General features: G+C 44.0%; 1 protein-coding gene across 4 annotated transcripts in view; it reads left to right on the forward strand.

Annotated features, from left to right (window-relative positions):
• Nucleotides 1-21,499, forward strand: part of LOC137504005 (alcohol dehydrogenase 1-like) — a 101,966-nt gene extending 80,467 nt beyond the window's left edge. For all 4 annotated transcript variants that reach the window (XM_068231896.1, XM_068231867.1, XM_068231887.1 and 1 more), the window contains 4 exons: nucleotides 12,760-13,020; nucleotides 15,130-15,265; nucleotides 18,930-19,068; nucleotides 21,323-21,499. In XM_068231896.1, the coding sequence (XP_068087997.1) occupies nucleotides 12,760-13,020; nucleotides 15,130-15,265; nucleotides 18,930-19,068; nucleotides 21,323-21,347 (561 nt within the window). In that variant the 3' untranslated portion in view covers nucleotides 21,348-21,499. The remainder of the gene's footprint in view (nucleotides 1-12,759; nucleotides 13,021-15,129; nucleotides 15,266-18,929; nucleotides 19,069-21,322) is intronic.
• Nucleotides 21,500-26,524: the final 5,025 nt, after the last annotated feature.

Consider the following 26,524-nt stretch of genomic DNA (forward strand, 5'->3'; position numbering starts at 1 on the left):
TGGGCTCAAGAGCTAAATTAAAAAGAAGTGGGGACAAAGGGCAGCCCTGGCGCGTACCCTTCTCCAGGGAAAAACATGGAGACAGGAATCCAGGTGTGTAAATGCGGGCTCCTGGATTTTCATGCATTGCTGAAATCAACCGGCGTATTGCCCCCTGGAAACCCATTTTATCAAGTACCATGTCGAGCCAACCCCATCTCACATTATCGAATGCTTTTTCAGCATCTAGAAGAAGTATTGCATGATTTTTGCAAGATCTGGGGTAAGCTCGAACATGGTCCTGTACCATCAGTAGTTTTCTAATATTAGCTGTTGCAGAGCGATTTCTCACGAAGCCTACCTGTTTGGGGCTTACTAATTTAGGGAGACAACATGCTAAACGATCAGCCATTATTTTCGATAGAATTTTCAGGTCTTGGTTTATCAGAGATATAGGGCGGTAAGATCCTGGTAGCATGGGGTCCTTTCCTGACTTTAACAGGAGTTTTATATATGCTATATTTGCCAATTTGGGGTACCTTCCTTCTTTAAGTATTTTGTCAAATAGGGCCTTTAAGAATGGTACGATTTCTTGGCGCAGTAATTTGTAAAATTCTGAGGTGAAACCATCTGGCCCTGGGGATTTCCTATTTGCTAATTGTTTAATTGTGGCATTTATTTCTCCTTCTGTGATTGGTGCATTTAATTCTGTTAAGTCTTCCTCAGATAAAGAGGGTAGTGGTATCTTAGACAGCCAGTCTGCTCCCTTGGCCCCCGGGGAAGCTTCCTGAGACTCAGAATAAAGGGCTTTATAAAAGTCATGAAAACTCATGTTGATATCTTTAGGGTTACTCAGGATTTGATTAGATGAAGAACGTAGCGAAGAAATAATAGTTGGTTGGAAAGGGGGTTTGGCTAGTTTTGACAATAGAGTGCCTACCTTATTACCGTACTTATAATAGTGTAAATCTTTGTAGGACTTAACATATAGCTCCCTGTTTTTAAAGCTCATATCAGAAGCAGCTTTAGCTTTCAGCCATCTCATCCTAGTTTCAGAGGAGGGACTGTCTAAATATGCTCTATGGGCTAGCCGTAAGTCACTTAATGATTTGGTATACAGTTCGTGAGATTTTTTGCGTTTGCCTGCTATATAACTTATGATTTTACCTCGAATGGTAGGTTTGGCAGCTTCCCAGAAGAGAAAAATATCCTTAATATGAGCTTTGTTTTCGTCTTTGTATTCCCACCACCACTGCAGAAGGGATTGGGAAAACCCTTCATCCTCGTACAAATAGGATGGGAACTTCCATAGAATATCAGATCCCTTTGGTATTATTGTTGTGTACTCAATTTGTATAGGAGCATGGTCCGATATGACCAAGTCCTGAATGGAGGCTTGAACTACTTGGGAAAGTGCTTGAGGGGAAATCAGAAAATAGTCCAGCCTTGACCATATATTGTGGGGAGCTGAATAAAAAGTAAATTCTTCCCCATCTGGGTGTAGTAGCCTCCAGCAGTCACCTAAATCTGAAGATCGCAGATAATCTTGCAAGAGTAGCGATTTAGCAGTAGTGAGCGTGCTGGGTTGGGCCTTCTTTGACCTATCTTCTTGGAGGTTGGCTACTGCATTAAAATCCCCCCCTTGAATAATTTTGGTAGAGCCTGCCGAGAGCGTTTCCGCTAACAAATCAGCATAGAAAGCCTTGTTCTCCTCTATTGGGGCATAAACATTAATTAAAGATATATTTTCTCCTGCCAGCTGCAATTGGAGGCTTACCCATCTGCCTTCGCTGTCTGATTTGACATTGGTGATTTCCCCTTGTAGATTTTTGTGTATTAATATAAGCACCCCAGCTTTTCGGCCCTGCGCTGGTGACCCATAAACTTTACCCACCCAGGATTTCCGCATGAAATTGAAGTGATCTTTGGAAAGGTGGCTTTCTTGGATGAAGGCTATATCCGATTTTAATTTCTTTAAGTGGCGTAAAATAATTGAGCGCTTGCCAGGTGAACGTAAGCCTTTGACGTTCCAAGAAGTTATTTTCAATGACATTGAGGTGCGTCATAGGTGCCCCAATTGCAGCTAGGTTTAAATAACATATTATATTGTGTGGTCAGCAAACCAGAGACGACTTCTTCCCTGTATCCCCTAATCCCCCCTTTTCCCCTTACCCTCAAATTAAACCAGAAACCCCCACTGGGTCTCCTATATCCTGTATATAGTACCCCTTTTAGATCATAACCTGGTAATGAACAGATCCAACTCAAAACGACAAAGAAAAGAAATTTGTAGTTATGCGACTCCACTTTTTTCCCGGATGTCACCCCTCCATTAGCTCCAAAGCCAATTCCCCTACATCCTACGAGCTTTTTTAATTATCAGTGGTAGAAATAAAACATATTTTCAACTAACCCTAGAAAAGAAAATCAGTTATAGCTCACATATATATATAGATATTCAAGTTCAGTGTGTATTTCTTATACAGCAGCGCCCCCTGCTGTCCTCAGTAAAACAGCCGAAATACCTTGAAAGTTCCAATAAAAGAAAATTGCAGCAAAAAAGAAATAGAAAAGGAAAACAAAAGTTAATCCGGATCTTTGTCTGGTTCCTTACGCAGAAATGTAAGTGCCTCTGTTACTGATGTAAACGTGTGTGTAGTGTCCGATTCATCGGTCACCCGTAATATGGCAGGGTATTGCAAGGCAAATTTCCACTTTTTCTCCACGCATTTTTCGCATGCTGGGTTGAATGCTTTACGCATTTTTGATACTTCTGCCGAATAATCGCTGAAAAGGCGAATCTTCGCTCCCTGGTACTCAATCGGATGGCCCAGGTCCTTAAAGGCGCGGAGTAAGTCCGTCTTTTCCGCAAAATCTAAATACCTTGCCAATACCAATCTTGGAGGTTTCCGATCATTGTCAGGTCGTGGGGGGCCCACCCTGTGGGCTCTTTCCACCTTCAGACCCCGTTTAAAACCGAGTATTTTAGGAATGACAGTCATGCATAAATCTCGGAGAGCTGTAGGTCCTATGGACTCTGGTACCCCCACTACTCGTAAATTGTTCCGACGAGAACGATTTTCAAGATCCTGGAGTTTTTCCTTAAACATCTTATTCTCTTCTACTAACTTTTGATGGCTGGTCTTATCTTTATTAGCAGTGTCCTCCAGTGACTGGATTCTGTGTTCTGCCTGATCTAGCCGTTGACTGTGGGCTTGTAAATTGCTATGGATGGCCTGAATAGATTTGTCCAGCGTGGTCTGGAGTGTGAGCTGTAACTCGGGAGCTAATTGCCGTGCCACCTCTGTTGCCAGCTTCACATAGTCTATGTTTAGCCGTTCCCCCTCACCTGCTGTTAGTTGTGGAGAGTGGGCTTCTTCTATGTCCCAGTCTCTGCCCTGCTGAGAGGATCCATCCCATTCGGGTAATTGCTGCTGCTGCGCCACGACTGGGGATGGAGGAGCGGCGGCCATCTTAGTTTCTTCTTCCTCTGGGCCCAAGGTCTTACGCGGGGCAGAGCGCAGGAGGTACCGGTCCATCGGCCGTGAAGTCCGCCCTGGGAGAGTCACAGCTGTGTCCTCTGTCACCGGAGGTAGGAGCGGGGGCGCTTTGTCTGGCTTGCAGCCCGATGCAGGGGGATCGCTGTGCGGAGCTCTCACTTACACCTCCGCCATCCGGGCGCCGGAACCGGAAGTCCCACACACCCTTTTCTTAATAAATAAAGTCACACAAAAAGTAATGTAGATGTTACCAAAGACAACTAGAGAATGCCAACAATGTGCAGATATTGCTAACGACATATAGAATGTATAGACTGATATTACCAACAACAAGCAGATAATACAAATCACAAGGACTTTATATTAACAAATATTGTAATAACTAGTTTCTAATCACAGGCAGTTAGTAATAAGTAGATTTTAGTGATAGGAAGGTGTTGGGAGGCAATATGGATGGTCAATACGTTTGCATATTGAAAGTAGACCAATCAATATCAGCTGCAATGGAATTTGATTGGTCCAAATCATGGGCTACCTTACTTGATTACCTTGATTAATCAGCTATTCTAGCTGGTAGCAATCAGTCGATTCTAGTGGCAAGCTGGCAGTGATCGGTTGATTCTGTGGGAGGCAAATAGTGATCAGTCAATTCTAGCTGCAGGCCACCAAGTATTAGGGAGCTAGAGGTTTCCCCTCAGTATAGGTAGCCTGAGGTGGGCTGAAGCTGGAAGCCTGGAAGCACGGGGCTTAAGAATAAGTATCAGTGGGGTGTTTCTTCAGGTTAGGCGTGCGGGGGTCTGGCGGTTAAGGTTAGACATCGGAGGGGGGTTGGTAAATGTTAGGCATAGGAGGGAATATTAGATACAATAAATTGTATCTAAGTGAACATTTTTCACCCCTGTGGCTTAGATTCCAGGTTTTCCCCCATAGGAAGAACATTAGTGAGGATTTTAAAAAAAGGTGGGAAGAAAATTTTGAAACTTGTGCTGAAACTTGCCTCACGCTCATGAATGAGCTGGATGGCATTGATCTAGATTCAGTAGAGAGTGAAATTGTGCGTGTCACGGAGTCTTTGAAAGACTTGAATACAGACCCTCTATATAAGAAACGTAACGCTGAATTGGAAAGCCATATAAGTAAGTTCAATAAAGATTTAGTGGTTGTTCGAGACCAAAAGGTACAGAGGGACAAGACAGCTTATAAAATTGGCACAGCTTATAGATGGGGGATAAAACGGCCAGCATTCGGTAGACCAAGACCACAGGGCAAAAAAGACCCAATTCGTGTGCCCGCTACCGATGAATCTGATTCCACTGTTAGCGGAGTGAGCAGGGCAGGATCACAAAGTTCAGATTCCACTAGAAACAGCACAGACCGATATTATACGCGGTCTAGATCTAAAGAGAAAAAAGAGAAAAAGAAGGAGAACAAACAGAGGGCGAGGAAGGAACATAGTCAATCATGTACTTCACCAGAGGAGGAAGAGCCAGCGGGCTCGGGGAACATTCGAGGGGCGGGTCATGGATATGGGGGGTCTGCATCCTCCTCTGCCATTCCTTTTTTAGGACAGAGCCGCCTGGGGATATAAACAAGGACACCAAGATTGATGCTGTTTCGGCCGGAGAGATGAACCAACTTCAGGTAATTAATTTGACTAACACACGGCTGCCCGATTCTGTGGCAACACTTCTGTCTAGGGGGCTCGGATTTTGTCCGACCCATAATATGGACAGATTTGAGGTTATTACTGACTTTCAGATCTTCGGCAGAAAAATTCTATTACAATCATTATTTGGTGATAAAAGTAGAGATCGAGAGATCTTTTCCCCGGGTGAGCTCTGGACGGAGGAGGATTTAAGAGCCCTCAAGATTTTGGAGGATTTGGAGTCTAATCCGGGCAGCTATGAGATACCGTATGTGGAGTGTGGGGGGGGGGGGGGCATACATGCCCCCCCCCCACGTATCAACCACAACTTCGTGATGTTGGTTTGAGGAATAGGTCGGTCAAATTCCCTCCCTTTTCACTTAATCCTAGCCTAAAAACCTTTATGAAGGTGGTAGAGGACGAGCTCTCACAGATTAGGCTAGATACTTCCCCTGATACCAACCTGGGTGAACAGGAGACGCTGGCACTGAATTTATTAAGAGAACAAAAGGAGTGGGTGATAAAACCCTCCGACAAGGGGGGCAATATAGTCATCATGACCAGTACAGATTACCAAGATATGTGCATGGACCTGCTGGGGAACCGGCAGTGTTATAGGAGGGTACCCATGTCGAGGGCCACCAGATGTCGGGCCGACCTGGCAGCCATAATTGATGATGCGGTTTCTCGCAATATAATTAACGAAGAGACGAGTCAATTTCTTAAGGTAGTGAACCCCATCACACCAACATTTTATTCCTTACCGAAGGTGCATAAATGTTTGGATAAGCCCCCTGGACGTCCGATTGTTTCAGGGAGGGGATCCCTCACGGAGAAAATTAGCATCTATTTAGATAGACATCTGCAGCCGCATGTGCAGAGCTTACCTTCATATGTCAGGGATACGTTGCATCTATTGCAAATTTTGAATGGTTTACAGGTTCCGACTGGCACAAGTTTGGTGGCCCTCGATGTGGAGGCCCTTTATTCAAGTATCCCCCATGATAGGGGGGTAATGGCTGTGGGTACATTTCTGGGTGAATTAAGTATCATGCATGCAGCCCATAATGGATTTTTGTTATCTTTGTTGGAATTTTTACTCTGTAATAACATTTTTGTTTTTGAGGAGACCCACTACCTCCAGGTGCAGGGCGCAGCGATGGGGACCACGTGTGCCCCGTCGTATGCGAACCTGTACCTGGGGGAGTGGGAACGCGAGATTTTTTCCGATGATTCCATGTCGATGTATCTGTGCCACATTGAGGCGTGGCACAGGTACATCGACGACATCTTGCTGTTCTGGACTGGTGGGCGCAAATTGCTCACAGATTTTGTAGCTCGCTTGAACACAAATGAACGCAATTTGCGATTTACGTTTCAGGTGGATGACGCGGTGGTCCCGTTTCTCGACCTAAAAATTTCCTTAAGCCTTGATGGCTATATTTCTACTACTCTTTATAGAAAAGAGACGGCTACCAATTCTTTATTGAGAGCAGATAGCTTCCACCCCTCACATACTGTCAGGGGGATTCCCACTGGTCAGTATCTGAGGATGCGTAGAAACTGCTCAGAGACAGCCACCTTTGAAAAGGAGGCCAGGGATTTGCGTAATAGGTTCAGAGAGAGGGGCTACCGGGACGTCCACCTTAGACGTGCATATCAGCGTGCGATGCACGCTGATCGTGAGGCGTTAATAGGGGTACAACATCACCCCGCACGAGCACAGAACGATGTGCGCTTCTGTACAAGATTTTGTGTCCAGCATGGCCTGATCATGGATGTCCTTAGACGTCACTGGTATATTTTACGTAATGATCCCTGAATCACCAAGTGTTTCCTTCAGGAGAGCCCCGTCGCTAAGAGATCGATTGGTCAATAGTCATTTCCCAGGTACGGGTGGTACCCCCAAACACTGTAAGGTCACTGGGACCTACAGATGTGGCGGCTGCACGGTCTGACGGTTTTTGCAGGTGGGACGGGTGGTTGAGCTACCGAACGGTAGGACCTGGACCCTTGCTCACTTCGTTAACTGTAACACTATTTTGGTGATTTATCTCTTGGTCTGCCCATGTGGAGCTTTCTACGTGGGCAAGACCAAGAGGGAATTGAGAAGACGTATTAACGAACATATAACTAAAATAAAGAGCAAGGATCCAGAGGTTCCGTCACCGGTGGCCCGCCACTTTAAAAACGTCCATGGGGGGAACTACAATGGCTTAAGAGTCATTGGATTGGACCGTATCCATACCAACATTCGAGGTGGAAATTTTGATAGGCTAGCCCTCCAACGTGAGGCACGCTGGATTTATGAATTAAAAGCCACTACCCCCCCAGGTCTTAATGACTCCCAGAGTTATGCCCCCTTCTTGCCACTTTAGACTGCTCGCCTTTCTGGTGTCGTGTGTCCTCTGGCACACCTAACGTTGAGGTGTTGCCTTGTGACACGCGCCTTTCGGCCTGTGTGACCATGAGTCATGGTCCTTGCTTGGCGTTGTAGTCCGGCTACACATCATGTGGCCTCTCTAATCTTTGATATAACCGAGATCTGGGATTGTTTATCCATTTGAGGAGGCAGGGACTTGATTTGCCCTTAGCCTTCCTCTATATATGAAATGTTTATATTTCTTGTTGATTTTGGATTTGCTGGCCATATATCCACAATATTTCTAGTTAAAGATAGTTTTTGAACATGATGCGGCCATTCCTGCTCTTCTGCCTTTCCCCCCCCCCGTCCCTGGTCACAGCTTGCGTTCCGGTGACGCGGAGGGAGGAGGCGGTGAGCACCGTTGACGACTGGCCGGAGTTTAGCATATATAGGAAGTGTATGCATGGTGACGTGAGCTTGCTGACACGCCCCCTCGAGAAAGCCGGAAGTGAGCCGGCGAAACATGTCGGGTACGCACGGCGTGCGAGTGTGACCCACGTGGAGCGTGCCTACCCTCCACTACTCTCCACTCACCTGCCTGACTGCTGCTTTATGGGCCTGCCTTGCTTCTCCACTTCGCTGGGACGGAACTCCGCGCATCTCCGTGGTTCCGTGAGACCTAGATGCCGCTTGTGGATTACAAATGCTAAACGCCTATTTCCATCTTGCTTGACAGATGAACTGCACAATGCCGTATGGGACACTCACCATCTTGCAAACTTCATGGAGCCGGTAGAGTATACGGAATAAGCTGGCAACCAATGTGAATGATACACTGTACGCTATCTGTGCTGTTTCCATAGCTGATGACTCTTGAGCTGGCTCCTGCATTTCGCAAATGAGGCGTTGCTATTTTGCTTGATGTGCTTGGCTGATACTAACAGATACTAACAAGCTTGATCATGTTCCTATACAAATGAGAAGTCACAACTAAACATAAGGCAGATGTTCTGCGGGTATCCGGGCATAACCCACTCAGTGATCACTGCAACTGAACTTTTTTGGCTGTATGTGTATGTGGTTGGTTGGATGGATGAGAGTGCAGGGTCGGCCGACCACCTCGTTGGTGCACACTTTTTATGAAAAAATTATTTTATTAAGGTTTCCAATAAATATTTGTATTTTTATAATATATTGAATCACGTTGGTCATTTGGAGTGTACTCTCTCCTCTATCTACCCTAACATATATAGGAGGGGTATGTTTAGGGATAGACATTGGCAAAACTAGGGTTCTGAGTATAGGGATAAAAGGACTCAGTGCTGAAAAAATAAAAAGATTTACACATACCTGGCGCTTCCTCCAGCCCCATCCGCTACGATCGCTCCCACGCCACCGTCCTCCGCTGCCCACAGCTTCGGGAACCGGGTCCTGTCACTTTCATCATCGGGCCAGTCTACGCAGGAGAAGTGCGCCCTCTACGTATCTCTCCAGTGGCTGCTGAGAAGATATGCAAACAGCGCACTTCTTGTACGCTAGACTGGCTCCGACTGACGGAAGTGCGGGGACCCGGTACCCGAAGCTGGAGGCAGCGGAGGACGGCGGGGTGGGAGCGATCCAGGCAGATGGGGCTGGAGGAAGCCCCAGGTATGTATATTTTTAATTTTCAAATCTGGTAAACTTTAAGTTTGGCTGTACTAGTAAAATATTTTTATCATTTATTGATATTTTACTATCCGAATTTGCTCTGCAAAATCGATAATATCAGTGAATTTACTGATATTATACTAGCAGTTATTTCAGGTACTCAAATTTCCAGGTTGCTCTTTTTACATATACGCCATTAGACCTAATTGAACTATACTGCTGCACAAAAATTCCATTTAGCTAAAAAAAAAAACCTTTATGAGACCAAAGCACCTCAAAACACATAATATTCTTCACTGCATTCAGTGCTGCTCGGATACCCCTTTTCAAAATCCGGATTGATCCGGATCCCCAGATATCCAGATCGGATATACAGATTTGATCTTTTTGGTATCCGATTGGAATCGGATATCCGACCCCAGTATCCGGGGTATCCGGGCGGATTCGGATATCTGGATAGAAAATCGGAAGTGGCCTTTAAATTGCTTTAAAAACTTTTTTGGGGGGTAAATGAGGCATGTAGCATCATTATTTTTTAAAGGGAAACACTAATTGATGATGTGGGGACTTAAAATCCCCCCCCCCCCAAAAAAAATGGCTGTCAATTAACATCAGGACTAGGTTCCAGACTGCGGTCGTGCAGCCCACATTGTGTCCAAAGTCCAACTGCACAACTGGGACATGGCAGTTTTCAGCTCAGACACCTCAAAAAAATTATGCAACAATTGTGTTTTGGGTTAAATATAGGTGGTATCAGCACAGCAGCAGTAGGCTGGCGGTGGGAGCAGCAAAGGCAACAGGGCAATGCAGCAGCAGCAGGTGTAACGTCTGCCAGAAGCATGCCGGACGTGGCACTTGGTAGTGGTACATGGCACGTGGCACTTTGCAAAGTGCAAAGGGCCACATGCAAAGTGCCACCTGCCACATGCAAAGCGCCACATGCAAAGTGCCAAGTGCCACGTGCCGAGTGATAGTCAGACAGCAGAGGAGAAGACACTAACTGTCACACTGGCACTGCTCAGCAGCACAGCAGTTCTGTAGTAAGCTAACACAGTAGTACTACTACTCTAACAACTACTAGCACTGACTGCAGTATTACAGTACTAACTACACAACAATAACACAGTAATCCTATTCCCTAATCCCTAACCTAACCTATACTGTAGCTAGCTAAGGCTAATAGCTGGCCAGTAGGCAGCAGCTGGCCTGGTCTGTGCATAGCACACACACAGACACATAGCAGCTGCAGCAGCCCTGCAGCACACGCTCTATCACACAATGAAATCAAGCTAATTAACAATACAACAATAGTGTAGTGATAGAGAAGGGGTTAATCACTGAACAGCTTTAGGTTTATCACTGTGTACAGCACTTGCTAGGCCAACAGCACTGGAGCATTCACAAGCAAGGACAATATGTCTCATCATGGCAGCCCTCCTTATTATACAGGGGGCCTGGCCAGGGTTCCTTTCTGTGATTGGGTGCCAGGGCTTAGGCTGGGAGCCCTCTGATTGGCTCAATGAGGTTAGGTGGGGCTGGCCAGGGTTCCCCTCTGTGATTGGTTGCTAGGGCTTGTGCTGGGAGCCCTCTGATTGGCTCAATGACGTCCTAGACATCATACAGTATCTTAATAGTCGGATTTCTGCCGATATCCGGGGATATCCGCATTGCCAGCCAACTATCCGCAGATAGCTATCCGCATTTCCACAGAAATCCAAAATCTTGAAACAGAATCGGATAGCTGAAAAAAGGTTGGATATCCGGGTTACCCGGATATCCGGAATCCGGATGAGCAGCACTGATTGCATTACATAACACCAAAACTTTTTCATTTAATTTAAAAACATATATGCACTTAGACATTTATTTTCAACTATCAGATGTCACCAGTGACTTACTGTGACTGCAGAGCTGGCTGTCTTTGCAGCGGAGTGGAGCGGAGCAGCAATTGTATACATGGCGTCTGCTAAAGAGCCGGGCTCAGGCTGCACCAATACACATAGGGGGCAGGGGCGACAGAGCAGAGCTGAAGCTTACAGGCTGTGTTGATTTTATCCCTGTAGGCACTTGTTATAGAGTCCCGCGCTTCCCCAACCTGTCACTGGACTTTCACCATGTGAAACAGGAGGGGAGAGGTGGGATAGCCTTTTGCATGTAGCTCCGCTTCCCCCTTGTGGTTACTCCCTTCCCCATAGTTCCGGGCAGCCAGTGTGAAGAAAATAAACAACAGTGCCTGTCATCCTGTCCCGTCCCCGATACCTACGCTGCACGTTGCGTCCTGCATGCATCATGAGAGGAGACCTGGGCCAGGCAGTCTGTGAGTAAGCAAAAAAGCGGGTGGGCCGGGGAAGATTGATGTTGCACTCTGCTACTTATACATAGGGGATATTCGGAGACCCGCTGGGGAGCCTCCTTTGCCCTTTAAGGCACCTGTAGGCATGTACCTAGTGTGCCTTATAGAAAATCCGGCCCTGCCCTTCATGTTGACTATTGATCACATAGAAAAATAAAAGTACACAGCTTAGTATGTATGTACACTAGCACACTTAGGGCCTGATTCACAAAGCGGTACTAACAGTTAGCACGCTGGTGAAAAGTCCTTTATCATGCCTAAACTCAGTTTAGGCATGATAGGTTTAGGTGTGATAAGTTTAGGCATGTTAAGTTTAGGTGTGATAAGTTTAGGCATGATAAGTTTAAGCACCAACTGGGTTAGCACCGCAGTGCACAGCTGATCAAAAGTTTTGCGCCAGCAAAGTCTGGTGCACTTCGCATAGAGTTTAATGGCGCTGCTTTGCGTGCGGGACTTTGCGTGCGATCTAAACTTATCTAAACTTATCATGCCTAAACTTATCATGCCTAAACTGGCTTTTCACCAGCGTGGTGCAATGGTTATCACGCCTAAAGTCTCTAACTGGGTTAGCACCGCTTTGTGAATCAAGCCCTTAGTCTGGTTATAAAGAGGTCTGTCATTTCGCTTGTTCCTGATCTATCAGTGTGTGTTACCATTGTAAGAAAATGAATAAATAAAAGTACACAATTTAGTGTGCTCATTTACAGAAACACATCCAGCGTTAAAGTGTACCTGAAATCACGAAAAAAAAACCCTGCCCCTTCAGGGTCAATGGTCCCTTGCCGTCCTCACAGGCCACCTGGATCCTCCACTAGGTGACCCGTTAATTCAGCCAGTCGGGGGGAGCTGCGCATGATCGATATATCTGATCTATGCCGATCATATATTTACAAAATTAAAAACATAAATTTGACGATGTTGCAGAGATGGAAGTGGAAGGACCTGGAAATGTTCTGGATGTGGGAGCTGAAGGAGAGGGCAGAGTCAAGGGTGACACCCAGGCAGCGGGATTGAGGGACAGAATGGATGGACATGTTGTTGATAACACTCCACTTATTGCGAATAAGACTTTATGCACATTATTCTGTTACTACAGTTTAGTGAATATCCTCACAATTGATATAAATCATAAGGAAGGAATGTTTTGTGCAACAGGGCCCATTGGTACAAACTGCAATAAATTTGTTGAAGTTTTTAAACCAACTACAATGTTATCATTAGTAACTTGGCCAAACTGTATAATTCAAATATGTGTTTTTGTAATCCGCAGGTCAAGCCTGGCACCACTTGTGCTGTATTTGGATTGGGTGGCATTGGGCTGTCGGCTATAATTGGATGTAAAGTTTCTGGAGCATCAAGAATTTTTGCCATAGATACGAACAGCAGCAAGTTTGAGAAAGCAAAGCAGTTTGGGGCCACTGACTGCATCAATCCCAAAGATCACAGCAAACTTATCCAGGAAGTGATAAAAGAAATGACAGGAAAAGGAGTGCATTATTCCTTTGAATGCATTGGCAATATAGATGTAATGGTAAGTAAACTTCAGTATCCACTGAGGCTCATCATAGTATCATTAGACAGAACAGCAAGTGCTGCAATTGTACTAAGGCTTTGTAATATAAATACCTACGGATAGGGAGGTAGAAACCCACTACAGAGTTGCTTTAATTATCCTGCTCTTTGTTCATAAACTGAGAGTTTTTAGCTTTTGCATATCTGCCATAGCTTTCCTTCTGAGCGGCAGTTGCCTCCTATTAGCATGGCTGCAGCCACCATATGTGGAAATGTATGTACCTTGGAAATAAAAATATGTCACTATGTCCACTTTCAGCAAAATAGGGAAAATCATTGGAAAGGTCACACGATACCAAATCTGTACTCCCAGTTGCTACACACTTTCGTTCCAACAGACACAGCATGAATGATCTGCGTGTCACTGCCCTGAAGGGTGGCTTCAAAACATCAAATGATAGATTAATAGCAGAGACGAAATTCATAAATTGGTTCAAAGCGGTGGACAAAGGCTTGAATAAGGACAAAAACTTTCTATACTGGTATGCGGCTGATGATATTTAATGCCAAAACTCTTTCTCAGCCTATATAGCTAAGTTGTGAACTTTGTATTTATGATACCTCTGTGATAGCCTAACTCACAAGTCTGTGTGTATTGTGTAAACAAGAGTCTTATCTCAGCTAACAACCTCCCACCCCATTTAGATGTTCTGTTTCACTTAAGGCATCTTAATGACATGTATTTATGCTTAAAAAAAATCTATGTATCCCCTTTTGATGTTGCATGTATATAGCTGTCTGTACCATCAGCTTGCAAGCATACAGGATTGTAAGCCCGACGAAGGCTGCAAAGCCGAAAGCTTGCTTATGTTTATTCTTTTAAGTTAGCCAATACATTGTATCATCCTGATTTAAAATTCTTGCTTTTTCTTAAATGCTTGTCAAGGGGCTTTTCAACACATTCAGCCATTGGTCCAGGATTTTCATATTTGAGGTTATTTGTTAATAATGATGAGCTTACATTTTGCAACGAAATTTGCAATTATGATGCAAAATCTTGCTGCAAAATGTCAAACTATTGAAAAATTAATTTAGCACATAATATTAAATAAAATACATAATTTTACATTAACTCAAAATATTCATTTATGTGAAAATGTTTTCTCTCGTGCCCATTGACTTCAATGCATTTGGTCAGGCCCGGATTTACCTCACAGGAGCCTATAGGCACAGATGTCCTGGCAACTTTGACCTCACCTTCCATGAACCTACAAATCCCCCACCGAACTGCACCGCAAGTGTTCTGGCCAGCCCAGATGTCACTTCTTCCTTATTTCGCCTGCCCATCATAGGTAGCTAGAGGTGTCCCCAATATTAGGTAACCAGAGGTACCTTCAGTATTGAGTAGCTAGAGGTGCCCCTGACTTAAGGGAGATCTTGTCAGTGAAATTCTGAGAGCAGGGTGAGTAACCTCTCCTTTTTACATTCTCATCAGGACTTTGCATGAAAAAGGAGGGAGGGAGGTGCTTAGGGAGGGAAGTGAGCTGCCTTTCCATCATCAGGAGCCTGTAGGCACATGCCTACAGTGCCTTATGGTAAATCCAGCCCTGCATTTGGTGAAGACGTGTTCTCTCACGAGTCACGCCCGCTGACTTCAATCTATTTGGTTAAAATGAATTTTCACATGCAAGCCCTTACATTTTCACACATACTGTATACTCATCTATGTGAAGATATGGTTTAAACACAGTGAATTCCATGACTGTAGTTTTTTGAAACTTTCAAAAATTATGTGAAATTAAGATTACATTTATTACGACCAAGATCAGAACTGCGGAAAGTATGTAAAATTTCACATTATGATCAGCATTAGTTAATATTCACCTGACATCTTTAATTCCAGCATCTGATTCATCTAACTCAACATTTCACATCATATGTTCAGCATAGATGTGAACTGTACACTAAATCAAACCAAATTACGGTGCAAAAAAGAGTGTCTGTTACAATGCAATGCAATGTGTATTAAAGTACACTCAAAGTACCAAGGCCTACATTCTCCAAGCTAGATTTTTTTAACATCTATGTCAAATATATGCTAATTTATTTCTTTGTCTTTCTGATCTAGAAAGCCGCCCTGGAGTGCACTCACCCCGGATATGGGACCAGCGTGATCATTGGCGTGGCTCCTCCAGATGAAAGGATTGTATTCGACCCCCTTTTGCTCCTCTCAGGACGTACATGGAAAGGCAGTATATACGGCGGTAAATTCTACTTCACTTTACTAGTTCATTCTGACTTAGTAATAAAAGATGAGGTTTGTACAGATCAAAATGTGTATAGCCAACAAGCTTTTATGCTAATCCTCCCATAGGCCTAAAATGATCAGACCTTCTGACCCTAAAAGTAGCAATATTTACTTTATTGGCTTAAAGGGAACCTAAAGCTAGAGGGATATAGAGATTGCCAGGGCCGGATTTACCATAAGGCACACTAGGCACGTGCCTACAGGTGCCTGATTGGGCAAGGGCGGCATTACAAATGTCCCTCTTCAAAATTTCAACCCTGAGCGCGTGATGCATGAGAGCCCCGCTCGTCCCGCCCACTCGCGTCACGATTCTGCGGCCGCCTCGTACTCTGCAGCTGGCCGCATACAGTGACAGTCAAGGCTGAGGTTAGTCAGGCACAGTCCCGCTGTCTCCGCCCACCGCCGTATTTACGCCTGCACGCAGCGCTGCATCTTGCTGCTAGCCTTCAGCGCTTGTCAGGCTGTGCAGCTGCTGGGAGAAACTATGTGGATGGGGAGGGCATCGCTTTACTAACTGCTAAATTAGCCTGCGCCCTGAGCCCTGAACAAGGGGGAGAGAGACGAGTGACAGCGGAGGAAAGCAAAAAGCTCCGCACAGCCCCCCCTCTTCTGTTCACATACCTGGCAGCTGACAGCATAAGATGTTTAGAGCACCGCCTCCCTCTTTCCTCCCCTCTGGTGTTGCTGAATGCTGAGGCTGCGTGTCACCAATAGATGTGTTAGCGCGAAATTTGAGAAGAGACGTGAGGACACTGGAGCGTGTTATTTCTGGATGCTGGAGGGCTGGGAGCCACACGGGGAGGAGGAGGAGAGGGACAGCAGAGATGATCAAAAGAGCTGTGTGTTGCTAGCTGTCAGCTAACACACAGAAGAGCAGAGAGACAGCCAGAGATCAGCATGCCTGCTTCAAAGGAGTTGGGGACGTACAGAGGAGGATACAGCCGTAGTCAAAGCCAGTGACAGAGAGGTAGAAGGCAATATACTCTGTCTGGCTTCTTCACTTTGTCTTTACTCATTCTCTATTTTTACTTCTCTTTGTTACTGTTTATTTCAGTGCTTCCCCCTAATGCCCCCCTCTGTGTTTCCTCCTCATGCCCACCCTCTGTGCCTACCCCACCTGTGCTTCCCCCTCATGCCCACCCTCTGTGCCTACCCCACCTGTGCTTCCCCCCCATGTCCACCCTCTGTGCCTACCCCACCTGTGCTTCCCCCCATGTCCACCCTCTGTGCTTCACCTTCATGCCCACCTTCTGTTTCCCTTGCATGTCCTTTCTTTGTACATCTCCCACCCATTCCCTCCCTCTTTGTTTCTCCCCCCCCTTACACCCTCTGTGTGTACTCCACCAGTGCCCACCCTCTGAGTATTCCTCTGGTGCCCACTCTCTGTGATTTCCCTTCTCATACCCACCCTTTATGCTTATCCCATCCGTGCCCACCTGTGCTTCCCCCATTCCCTCTCTGCTTCCCCCGCCCTGTCTCCCCATCTGTGTGCCCACCCCCTTCTGTGCTTCCCTCGCATGTCCTTTGTGTTTCTCCTGCCTTTGCCCACCCTCTGTGTATTCCCTCTGTCCCCCCCCCTTTGTGCATTCCCTATGTGTCCACCCTCTGTACATTCCCCCCGTGCCCACCCTCTGTGTATTCCCTCTGTGCCCCCCCCTTTGTGCATTCCCCCCATGCCCACACTCTGTGCATTCCCTCCATGCCCCCACTTTGTGCATTTCCTCCGTGCCCACCCTCTGTACATTCCCTATATGTCCACCCTCTGTACATTCCCTCCGTGCCCACCCGCTGTGCATCCCTCTGTAATTCCTACCATAGCTAGTCTAATATTCTAGGTTTATTCATATTCATTATGTATTTATGGACATCATCTTGTAACTGGGTTTGAGTTCCAGCCAGCGTTTGGATTCCAAATTTCAATTGAAATGTTTGGGCTGCGGCAGGGAGGTAGTCAACCTATCCTTGCCGCCACCTAAAGCCAATTTTCTCCACACTGCTTTCCATTGCATTCCATCTCTCCAATGCTTGCTCCTTCAAACACAGAGGACGAAAGTATTGGAGGGACATGAAACCCGACGAGGAGAGTATCGGCTATAGGCAGCTAGAAGGGTAAGTTAACGGTCTGTCACTGTGTCATCTGCTGCCCACGTCTTCCCTTCACTGTCCACGAGTCCTCCTGTACTTTTCTTTGATAATATATTTATTTCATAAAAATAGGGGACATGGCTTGGGGTGGGGCCTTTGCTGAGGGGCGGGGTTTAGGGGCGCCAGAACCTCTGCGCCTATAGGCTCCTGAGCTGTAAATCCGGCCCTGGAGATTGCCATATTTATTTTCTTTTAAACAATGCGTATTGCCTGGCTGGCCCATCTACTTGAGAAAATGTTTTCATTGTGCATGATCATGCATTTGATTTATACACTTTTTAAAATTGATCAGAAGTTTGTGGCATGATAAAGGGAAAGGTAAACAATGATAGCATCAGAAAATCATTGGCAAAACTGGAACAATAGGTAAAAGCTATGTGTATAGATGAAGGGAAAGGAAACTTGAGAGCCAAGGTGGGGAGATGGCTGGAAAACACAATTAGGCATTGCTTAATATCTGCCGCTTGGATGCCACTCTCAAGTCTTGTACACACTTTGGGGCAACAGTTGGGGGCTGGGGACAGTACAGACACAACTCTTGCCTGCAGGCTAGTGATGCTATCTGCTGCTATGGAGGTGGGCAGCACAGTGCATGATGGAGCGGGATAGGTAAAGAGAAGAATAATGGCCTCAGTCTGCTCAGATGAGATGGTCCAGTAGTCTAGATCTCTCACCAGCGCCTCAAGGCCACCATATACTGTACATGTTAATTTAACGGCAAAGGGGGTACCATCTGACCACCTTGGCTGAGAACCATCTAGTGTGTTCAAAGCGTATGAAGAATGCGTTTAAAATCAAAGAAACGCGAGTAGAAAAACGCATGCGTTTTTCTTGCGTTCTAATGCGTATTATATTGCGTTTTGCACACACACGTGACCCAGGGGAAAAAAAAGAATTATGGGAACCGCAGAGGGAAACGGACGCTAAAAACGCAATAGTACGCGTTTTTGATACGCGTCCATAGACTTTCATTGCGTCCGTTTCTATGCGTGGACGCACAGAACTGCGTGCAGCAATGCGGATGAGAAACGTATGCGTCTCATACGCATACATGTGAACTAGCCCATTCAAAAGCATTAGGAGCCGTTTCTATGCATTTTTGGTACCCGTACGCATTCCCTGAAAACGGCTAGGAACGCGCATAGTCTGAACAGGCCCTTAGCTGTGTCCCCTGACTAGTGTACATACCTCCACATGCCCAACTTAGGGAGTCTCCTGCTTGGTTCTGAGATCGCATCCTTTGTGACCATGCTTAAATAATTTGTAGGTAGTACAAACCTTCAGTCAGGGACTTAAATAATCAAAGTAGCTTTGAACTTACATTTCTTATTGTAATAAAAAAAGTAATTCTGCAGTTGCAACTGTATTAGCATAGTCTACTTTTCCAGCTTACCATAAGGTGGCAATGGTTGATCACAAGTTGTTCTGTCTGATGATTTTCCACTCTGTAACTCATTTGTAATTTTATTTTTCAGGGTTTAAAAGTCGTGATGCAATCCCCCAGCTGGTTTCTGACTACATGGCGGGGAAGTTTAACATGGATGGCTTAGTGACTCATACATTGCCTTTCACTAAGATAAATGAAGGTTTTGATCTTCTAAGATCTGGAAAGAGGTGGGTATTAATCAGTGTTGCCAACCTTTCACGTTATTTTTTACTGACAATTACCTAAAAATTTACTGACAAAAGATTTTTTCAGACAATTGCATACATGCATACAGTGGGTTGCAAAAGTATTCGGCCCCCTTGAAGTTTTCCACATTTTGTCACGTTACTGCCACAAACATGCATCAATTTTATTGGAATTCCATGTGAAAGACCAATACAAAGTGGAGTACATGTCAGAAGTGGAAAGAAAATCATACATGATTCCAAACATTTTTTTACAAATCAATAACTGCAAAGTGGGGTGTGCGTAATTATTCGGCCCCCTGAGTCAATACTTTGTAGAACCACCTTTTGCTGCAATTACAGCTGCCAGTCTTTTAGGGTATGTCTCTACCAACTTTGCACATCTAGATCCTTGCCCATTCTTCTTTGCAAAACAGCTCCAGCTCAGTCAGATTAGATGGACAGCGTTTGTGAACAGCAGTTTTCAGATCTTGCCACAGATTCTCGATTGGATTTAGATCTGGACTTTGACTGGGCTATTCCAACACATAGATATGTTTTGTTTTAAACCATTCCATTGTTGCCCTGGCTTTATGTTTACGGTCATTGTCCTGTTGGAAGGTGAGCCTCCGCCCCAGTCTCAACTCTTTTGCAGTCTCCAAGAGGTTTTTTTTCCAAGTTTGCCCTGTATTTGGCTCCATCCATCTTCCCATCAACTCTGACCAGCTTCCATGTCCGTGCTGAAGAGATGCACCCCCCAAGCATGATGCTGCCACCACCATATTTGACATTGGGGATGGTGTGTTCAGAGTGATGTGCAGTGTTAGTTTTCCGCCACACATAGCGTTTTGTATTTTGGCCAAAAAGTTCCATTTTGGTCTCATCTGACCAGAGCACCTTCTTCCACATGGTTGCTGTGTCCCCCACATGGCTTGTGGCAAACTGCAAACGGGACTTCTTATGCTTTCTGTTAACAATGCCTTTCTTCTTGCCACTCTTCCATAAAGGCCAACATTGTGCAGTGCATGACTAATAGTTGTCCTATGGACAGAGTCTCCCACCTGAGCTGTAGATCTCTGCAGCTCGTCCAGAGTCACCATGGGCCTCTTGACTGCATTTCTGATCAGCACTCTCCTTGTTCGGCCTGTGAGTTTAGGTGGATGGCCTTGTCTTGGTAGGTTTACAGTTATGCCATACTCCTTCCATTTCTGAATGATCGCCTGAACAGTGCTCCGCGGGATGTTCAAGGCTTTGGAAATCTTTTTGTAGCCTAAGCCTGCTTTAAATTTCTCAATAACTTGATCCCTGACCTGTCTTGTGTGTTCTTTGGACTTCACGGTGTTGTTGCTCCCAATATTCTCTTAGACAACCTCTTAGGCCCTCACAGAGCAGCTGTATTTGTACTGACATTAGATTACACACAGGTGCACTCTATTTAGTCATTAGCACTCATTAGGCAATGTCTATAGGCAACTGACTGCACTCAGACCAAAGGGGGCTGAATAATTACGCACACCCCACTTTGCAGTTATTTATTTGTAAAAAATGTTTGGAATCATGTATGATTTTCGTTCCACTTCTCATGTGTACACCACTTTGTGTTGGTCTTTCATGTGGAATTCCAATAAAATTGATTCATGTTTGTAGCAGTAATGTGACAAAATGTGGAAACCGTCAAGGGGGCTGAATACTTTTGCAACCCACTGTATATAGACACCCAATGAGTGCATCTGCCACTGCAATTCCATCCCCTCTCCCCAATGGGTTTAAAAACGTGTTTTCTTTCCAAAACTTTACATTTTTTTTCTCAAAAACTACAAGAACATCGAACAACTATACGGTGTCTTGTTCCCACAAGTATCTCTGACCTCAGTAGCAAATTTGGTAACAATGGGGTGTTTGCATGAAACTGCATAAAGCAGAATAATGTGCCAAAAGTCTTACTGCACAACAAGTAGAGCAGGATGCAATGCATTATGCTCTACTCATCTTGTATAAGAATTTACACATTTAATTCTGCTTAATGTAACTTAGTGCATACACCCCAATGTTTGGGGTCTTAGCAATTAACTCAGAGAAGCAATGCAAACGTTCAGTCTAAATTCAGTTTTGTCATGCTTTGAGGTGAATTTGACAAATTTGGTCCAAACTGGATTATGGCAAATTTAACCATACATAATTCTGAAGCATTTGACTATGTTAGCTTGTAATAGAAAAACGTGTTTTCACTGCTGTCTTTGTTTTGTTTCTTTTCAAGCATCCGCACTGTCCTGTTGTTCTAAATGGAAGACTTTGCTGAGATTGGTGGTACCCGTGAAATTGATATGTCTGATTCATACATGTAAAGACAATATAGCTTACATGTAGTCTGTGTTAATAAAATCCTTAAATGTAATTGGATAACAAAAAATAAAGATTTTACATTAACCTGCAACCAATGTCATCATGTTATATGTAATTTCAACAGTACACATATACCGGTAGATGCATATTTACTAAATTATCTACAACATACTCCTGATTTATAGACTTAAAGTGACACTAAAGCGAAAAAAACCCTCATGATATAATGAATTGGAGTGTAGTACGGATAATTAATAAAACATTAGTAGCAAAGAAAATAGTGTCATATTTTTATTTTCAAGTATATAGCTTTTTTTTTATATAACGTTGCATCATTATCTAATAATTGCAGTGTCCACAATACACTCAGCATTTTGAATGATTTCACAGAGCAGGCTACTGACCCTTTGAACTTTTCTCTGCAGAAAAACCATAAACAAAGAAGAAACAACGAGAGAAGCTCTTTTGCATAGCTAACAACTGAAGTTTCTTAACTCTTCCTGTACTGGAAACAATAGGAAACTCATATCTGTGCTAATAATATTTTATTTCTTAGCTGTACCACACATACAAATCATTATATCATAAGTTTATTTTCACTTCAGATTCCCTTAAAAGAGACGTTTGTTATAAAACTTTGAAGAGGTAACACAGGACAGCATGAGAGCATAGTTTACAAACTTTACATGCAACTGGGGGCGTCATGCTCTAAGCCACAGGGGTCAAACAAAAGGCCCACGGGCTGAATACAACTCAGCTTTCCTTACCATTTAATGTGGCCCTCAAAAGCTTCAAATCTACATCATTATAAGCAGTAACACAACAACGGAACACTGCCTTCCCATCCAGAGGATGGAACTTTGTCAGTTTGAACCTGAGTGCAGCAGCAATCCCCTTCTTGGATACAAATCCCTATGTGGCTGGTAAAACACCCACACACTATGTACCCCGGCCCCTTCTCCCCACATACTGTACTTGCATACCTCCAGCTCCCGAACATGTGACACGCATTCAAAGCCAGTGGTAAGCAGCATAGAGCATGTGTCTGCCAAGAAGATTAGAGGAGACCCAAAGCAGCACTGGAGGAGATAAATAGTAAATTGCTATTCTGCAGAAGGGGGAGGAGAGAGTTCCCATGGTTGCTGTAGTTACATCACTTAATTTGAGACTGTTTAGTAATTGTAAATCTTAGTAATTGTGAATTTTAGTAAATACTTTGGCCCTCAACTTAGACAGTTTTTATATTTTGGACCCTTACATGATTGAGTTTGAAACTCCTGCTCTAAGCCCCCTACAACTGCTACCCTATGCTATACTATATACAGTTGTACTGGAAACAAAGGACAGGTGTGGAAAATCCAAGCTTCTTTATTATACGACTGCCAGCCTATCCATATCTCAAACATAATTGTTAAGTTTGCAGATGATACGACTGTCATTGGGCTTATATCAGACAATGAGGAAGCTGCATACAGAGAAGAAGATATGGAACATGACTGCATGGTGCGACATTAACAACCTGTTATTAAATACAAAGAAGACCAAAGAAATTATTCTGGACTAGAGGACCATCAAAAAGACCACTCACCTCCCGCTAATGATCATTGCAGAGGCTGTGGAGAGAGTTTCCAGCTTCAAATTTTTGGGAGTCACCATCGCAGAGAACCTGTCCTGGGCTGACAATGCTTTAGCTCTAACTGGCAAAGCACAACAACGCCTCTACTTTCTGAGAAAACTAAGGAGCGCTAACCTCCCACAGAAGCTGCTTGTTAATTTCTACAGATGCACTATAGAAAGCGTTCTGACCAATTGCATGACGGCCTGGTACAACAGCTGCACGAAGGCTACTAGAGAAGCCCGGCAGCGAGTTGTTAAAACAGCAGAAGCCATTATTGACACTGAACTACCATCACTGGAACTTTTGTATAATGCTCGCAGCGTGAGAAGGGCCAAAAACATTCTCAACGACAACACTCACCCTGGAAATGCCTTTTTTGAACTCCTTCCATCAGGTAAACGTTTTAGATCAATCCGCACACACGCAAACAGACTGAAAGACAGCTTTTTCCCATCCACCATAAACTTGATGAACTCTTAATCCTCTGAACTAATTAACACTGTGTACAAGTTGTTTAAACATCTGTAATACCTGGCATACTTGTATAATTTCTTCTCTTCCTTGTTACTATCACTATGTTCCCTATATGCACCGTGGGGTTGTCATGAAAAGTAATTTCGTTGTGTTACACAATGACAATAAAGTGAATTGAATTATATCTAATTTTCTATACCTAAAAGTCCAGCTAATTTCAGGATTTCCCCGGAGAGCACAAAATACTTCCTTTATTTTGACAATATATAGATATACAAAACTCCACGGTAACAGCCCCCAGAGCCATAGTATTAGGGATATGCTGGTGCCAGGCCTTAACTGGATTGCTTTGACGGTCCTGGAACAACCAAAATTGAAAAAGAGAGGCAGCACACCACTTGCTGCAAACAGATGCTTGTATTGTGGAACAGACACTACATGTTACGGACCATACAAGCCCTTCCTCTGGTGTATAAATTCTTTCTGTTTTAGGAAAGCAAACTTTTGTTTTTCTTAACATCTTAGTAAGGGGGCTTTTAGGACCATTGTAGTCCCTTACACACCCCAATGAGTTCTGGGTCACCATGAGCTTGCTGGTTAGTCTGTGCCTCTCGGATTTACAAGCCCTACTCCATAGAGTCAAATTAATCCATGCCATGCACTGATGAGGATCAAACAATCCGAAACAGTCTGTATGCATGTTGGATTATTATGGCTCTGTACATATTAACAAGCTGACACATCATTGCATTCCAGCGGTTCTGGAGGTGTGTTTAGCTTCTAAGGGTACAATGGTTAATTTGCATATATTCAGCAGTGGTGCCTGGGAGACATCTCGAGCTCACTCCAACCTGAATTATCGCAAATTCTTTCTGTTTTAGGAAAGCAAACTTTTGTTTTTCTGGTGTATAAGGGTTAATATGTAGTGTCTGTTCCACAATACAAGCATCTGTTTGCAGTCACTGGTCTGCCGCCTCTTTCTTTATTTTGACAGTGTTGCCAGACTGAGTGTATGGCTGCTGCAACACAAAACCTATAGGTTTAATTTGGTGGTGTCACTATAGGTTGTATATATCAAAGTAGGACAATGTAAGTGTTCAACAACCAATTGGGCCCCTTTTGGAGTACTATCTGAGCTATTCTGATGGTGTAACTCTCATATTTCTCATCATCGGAAGCAGGAAATTTGGGCGCATGAGGCAGGTGGACAAAAAGGGCGCCGCCATTCACTCCCATAATAAATATCGTTTAAATCAGCGCCCAACAGGAAAAAAGGGCGCCGGAGAAAAATAACGTTTTAAAAGCGGCGCCCGGAGACTTTTAATGTTTTATAACTGTTTCTCATGATTACACATTATTTAATGATTTATAATTTTTAAAACATTATTTTTAAACGAAAAACAGTACAATATTTTTTAAAACATTACTTTTAAACGAAAAACCGTACAATTTTTTTTTTTTTTTCATTTTTAAACGAAAAACCGCACCATATTTTTTTAAAACGTTATTAATGCTTATCACAGGGGGGTCTTAGGTTTAGGCACCAACAGGGGGGTCTTAGGTTTAGGCACCAACAGGGGGGTCTTAGGGTTAGGCACCAACAGGGGGGTCTTAGGGTTAGGCACCAACAGGGGGGTCTTAGGGTTAGGCACCAACAGGGGGGTCTTAGGGTTAGGCACCAACAGGGGGGTCTAGGGGTTAGGGATAGGTACAGGGAGGGTTCTGTGTGAGAGTAGGGTTAGGTATAGCTTTAGTAAAATTCTTATTAATGTTTTATAAAACGTTATTATAAATTTCAATTTTTAAACAGGGAAGATTAACGTTTTTAAAATTGCCGATTTTATACACATTATTAAATGATTTATAACTTTATAAAACATTATTTTTAAACAAAATATAACACAATTTTTTTTAAACGTTATTCATGATTATCTTTTAAAACCCTGCGCCCTTTTTTCCCGGCGCCCTTTTTTAACGTACGCCTCATCATCACCCTCTACATATTTTCTACAGTAGACAATATAAACATGCAACATTCAAGATACATGTTAAGAGAAATGAGGAAACAAAAGTAAGAAATAGTTGAATATGCAAGTAAAGAAATTCAATTGAAAAAATACCTGGCACTGCTGCAGTACAAGATGTAATTTATCCAGTCACAATTACACTTCGAGCAGTCCAAATTCCAAGATGGTGATATTGTGCATACCATAGTCCAGGCAAGAGTCTGCAGTGGGTGTGGACACTAAGAAGCCTGACGGTCATTTTGTGCCTATTAGAGATGTTGCAAACCTCCGATTTTCGAACTTACTCAAAAGGTTCGTGAATCAGCGAACTTTGCTAACCACCATAGACTTCAATGGGCAGGTGAACTTGAAAAACTACAAACACTGTTTCTGGCCACAAAAGTGATGGAAAAGATGTTTCAAGGGGTCTAACACCTGGAGGGGGGCATGGCGGAGTGGGATACACGCCAAAGTCCCCGGGAAAATTACGGATTTGTCGCCCGGCAGGGTTATAATCCCTAAAGGGCAGAAATCACATTGCATTCCTAAATTGGAGGGCTAAAGTGTCTGAAAACATCTTGCTTGTGAAGACTCCCCCCCCCCCCCCCCCCCCACATGCAGTGCACAAATGAATGAAAGAAAGAGGAAAAGAGAGAAAGAAAGAAAAACACACATAAGGGAGCAGCATTTCCCACTAGGGTCCATCCTTCATTCATCTTATTAGCTTTTTTTGGTACTATGCTAGTAATAATGAATACCTGTATATGTGCATTGAACAGTGGTAATCCTTAACAAACTGTTTCCTTACTATGATTGCACCTCTCAGACACTACAGCTGTCCTTGGTAAGTTTCAGGGCTCCATATCAATCCAGTACTTGGAGCCACATGAAAAACTTGCACTGGGACCCCAAGCTCCTTAGTTATATCACTGCATAGGCCCCTATTTAATTGACTTTTTCCCCTGAGTTTTTCCCAAGGTGATATATTTACTCCTTATTATCATAGTTACATAGTTAC

This window comes from Hyperolius riggenbachi, chromosome 1 (assembly GCF_040937935.1).
Source record: "Hyperolius riggenbachi isolate aHypRig1 chromosome 1, aHypRig1.pri, whole genome shotgun sequence".
NCBI lineage: Eukaryota > Metazoa > Chordata > Amphibia > Anura > Hyperoliidae > Hyperolius > Hyperolius riggenbachi.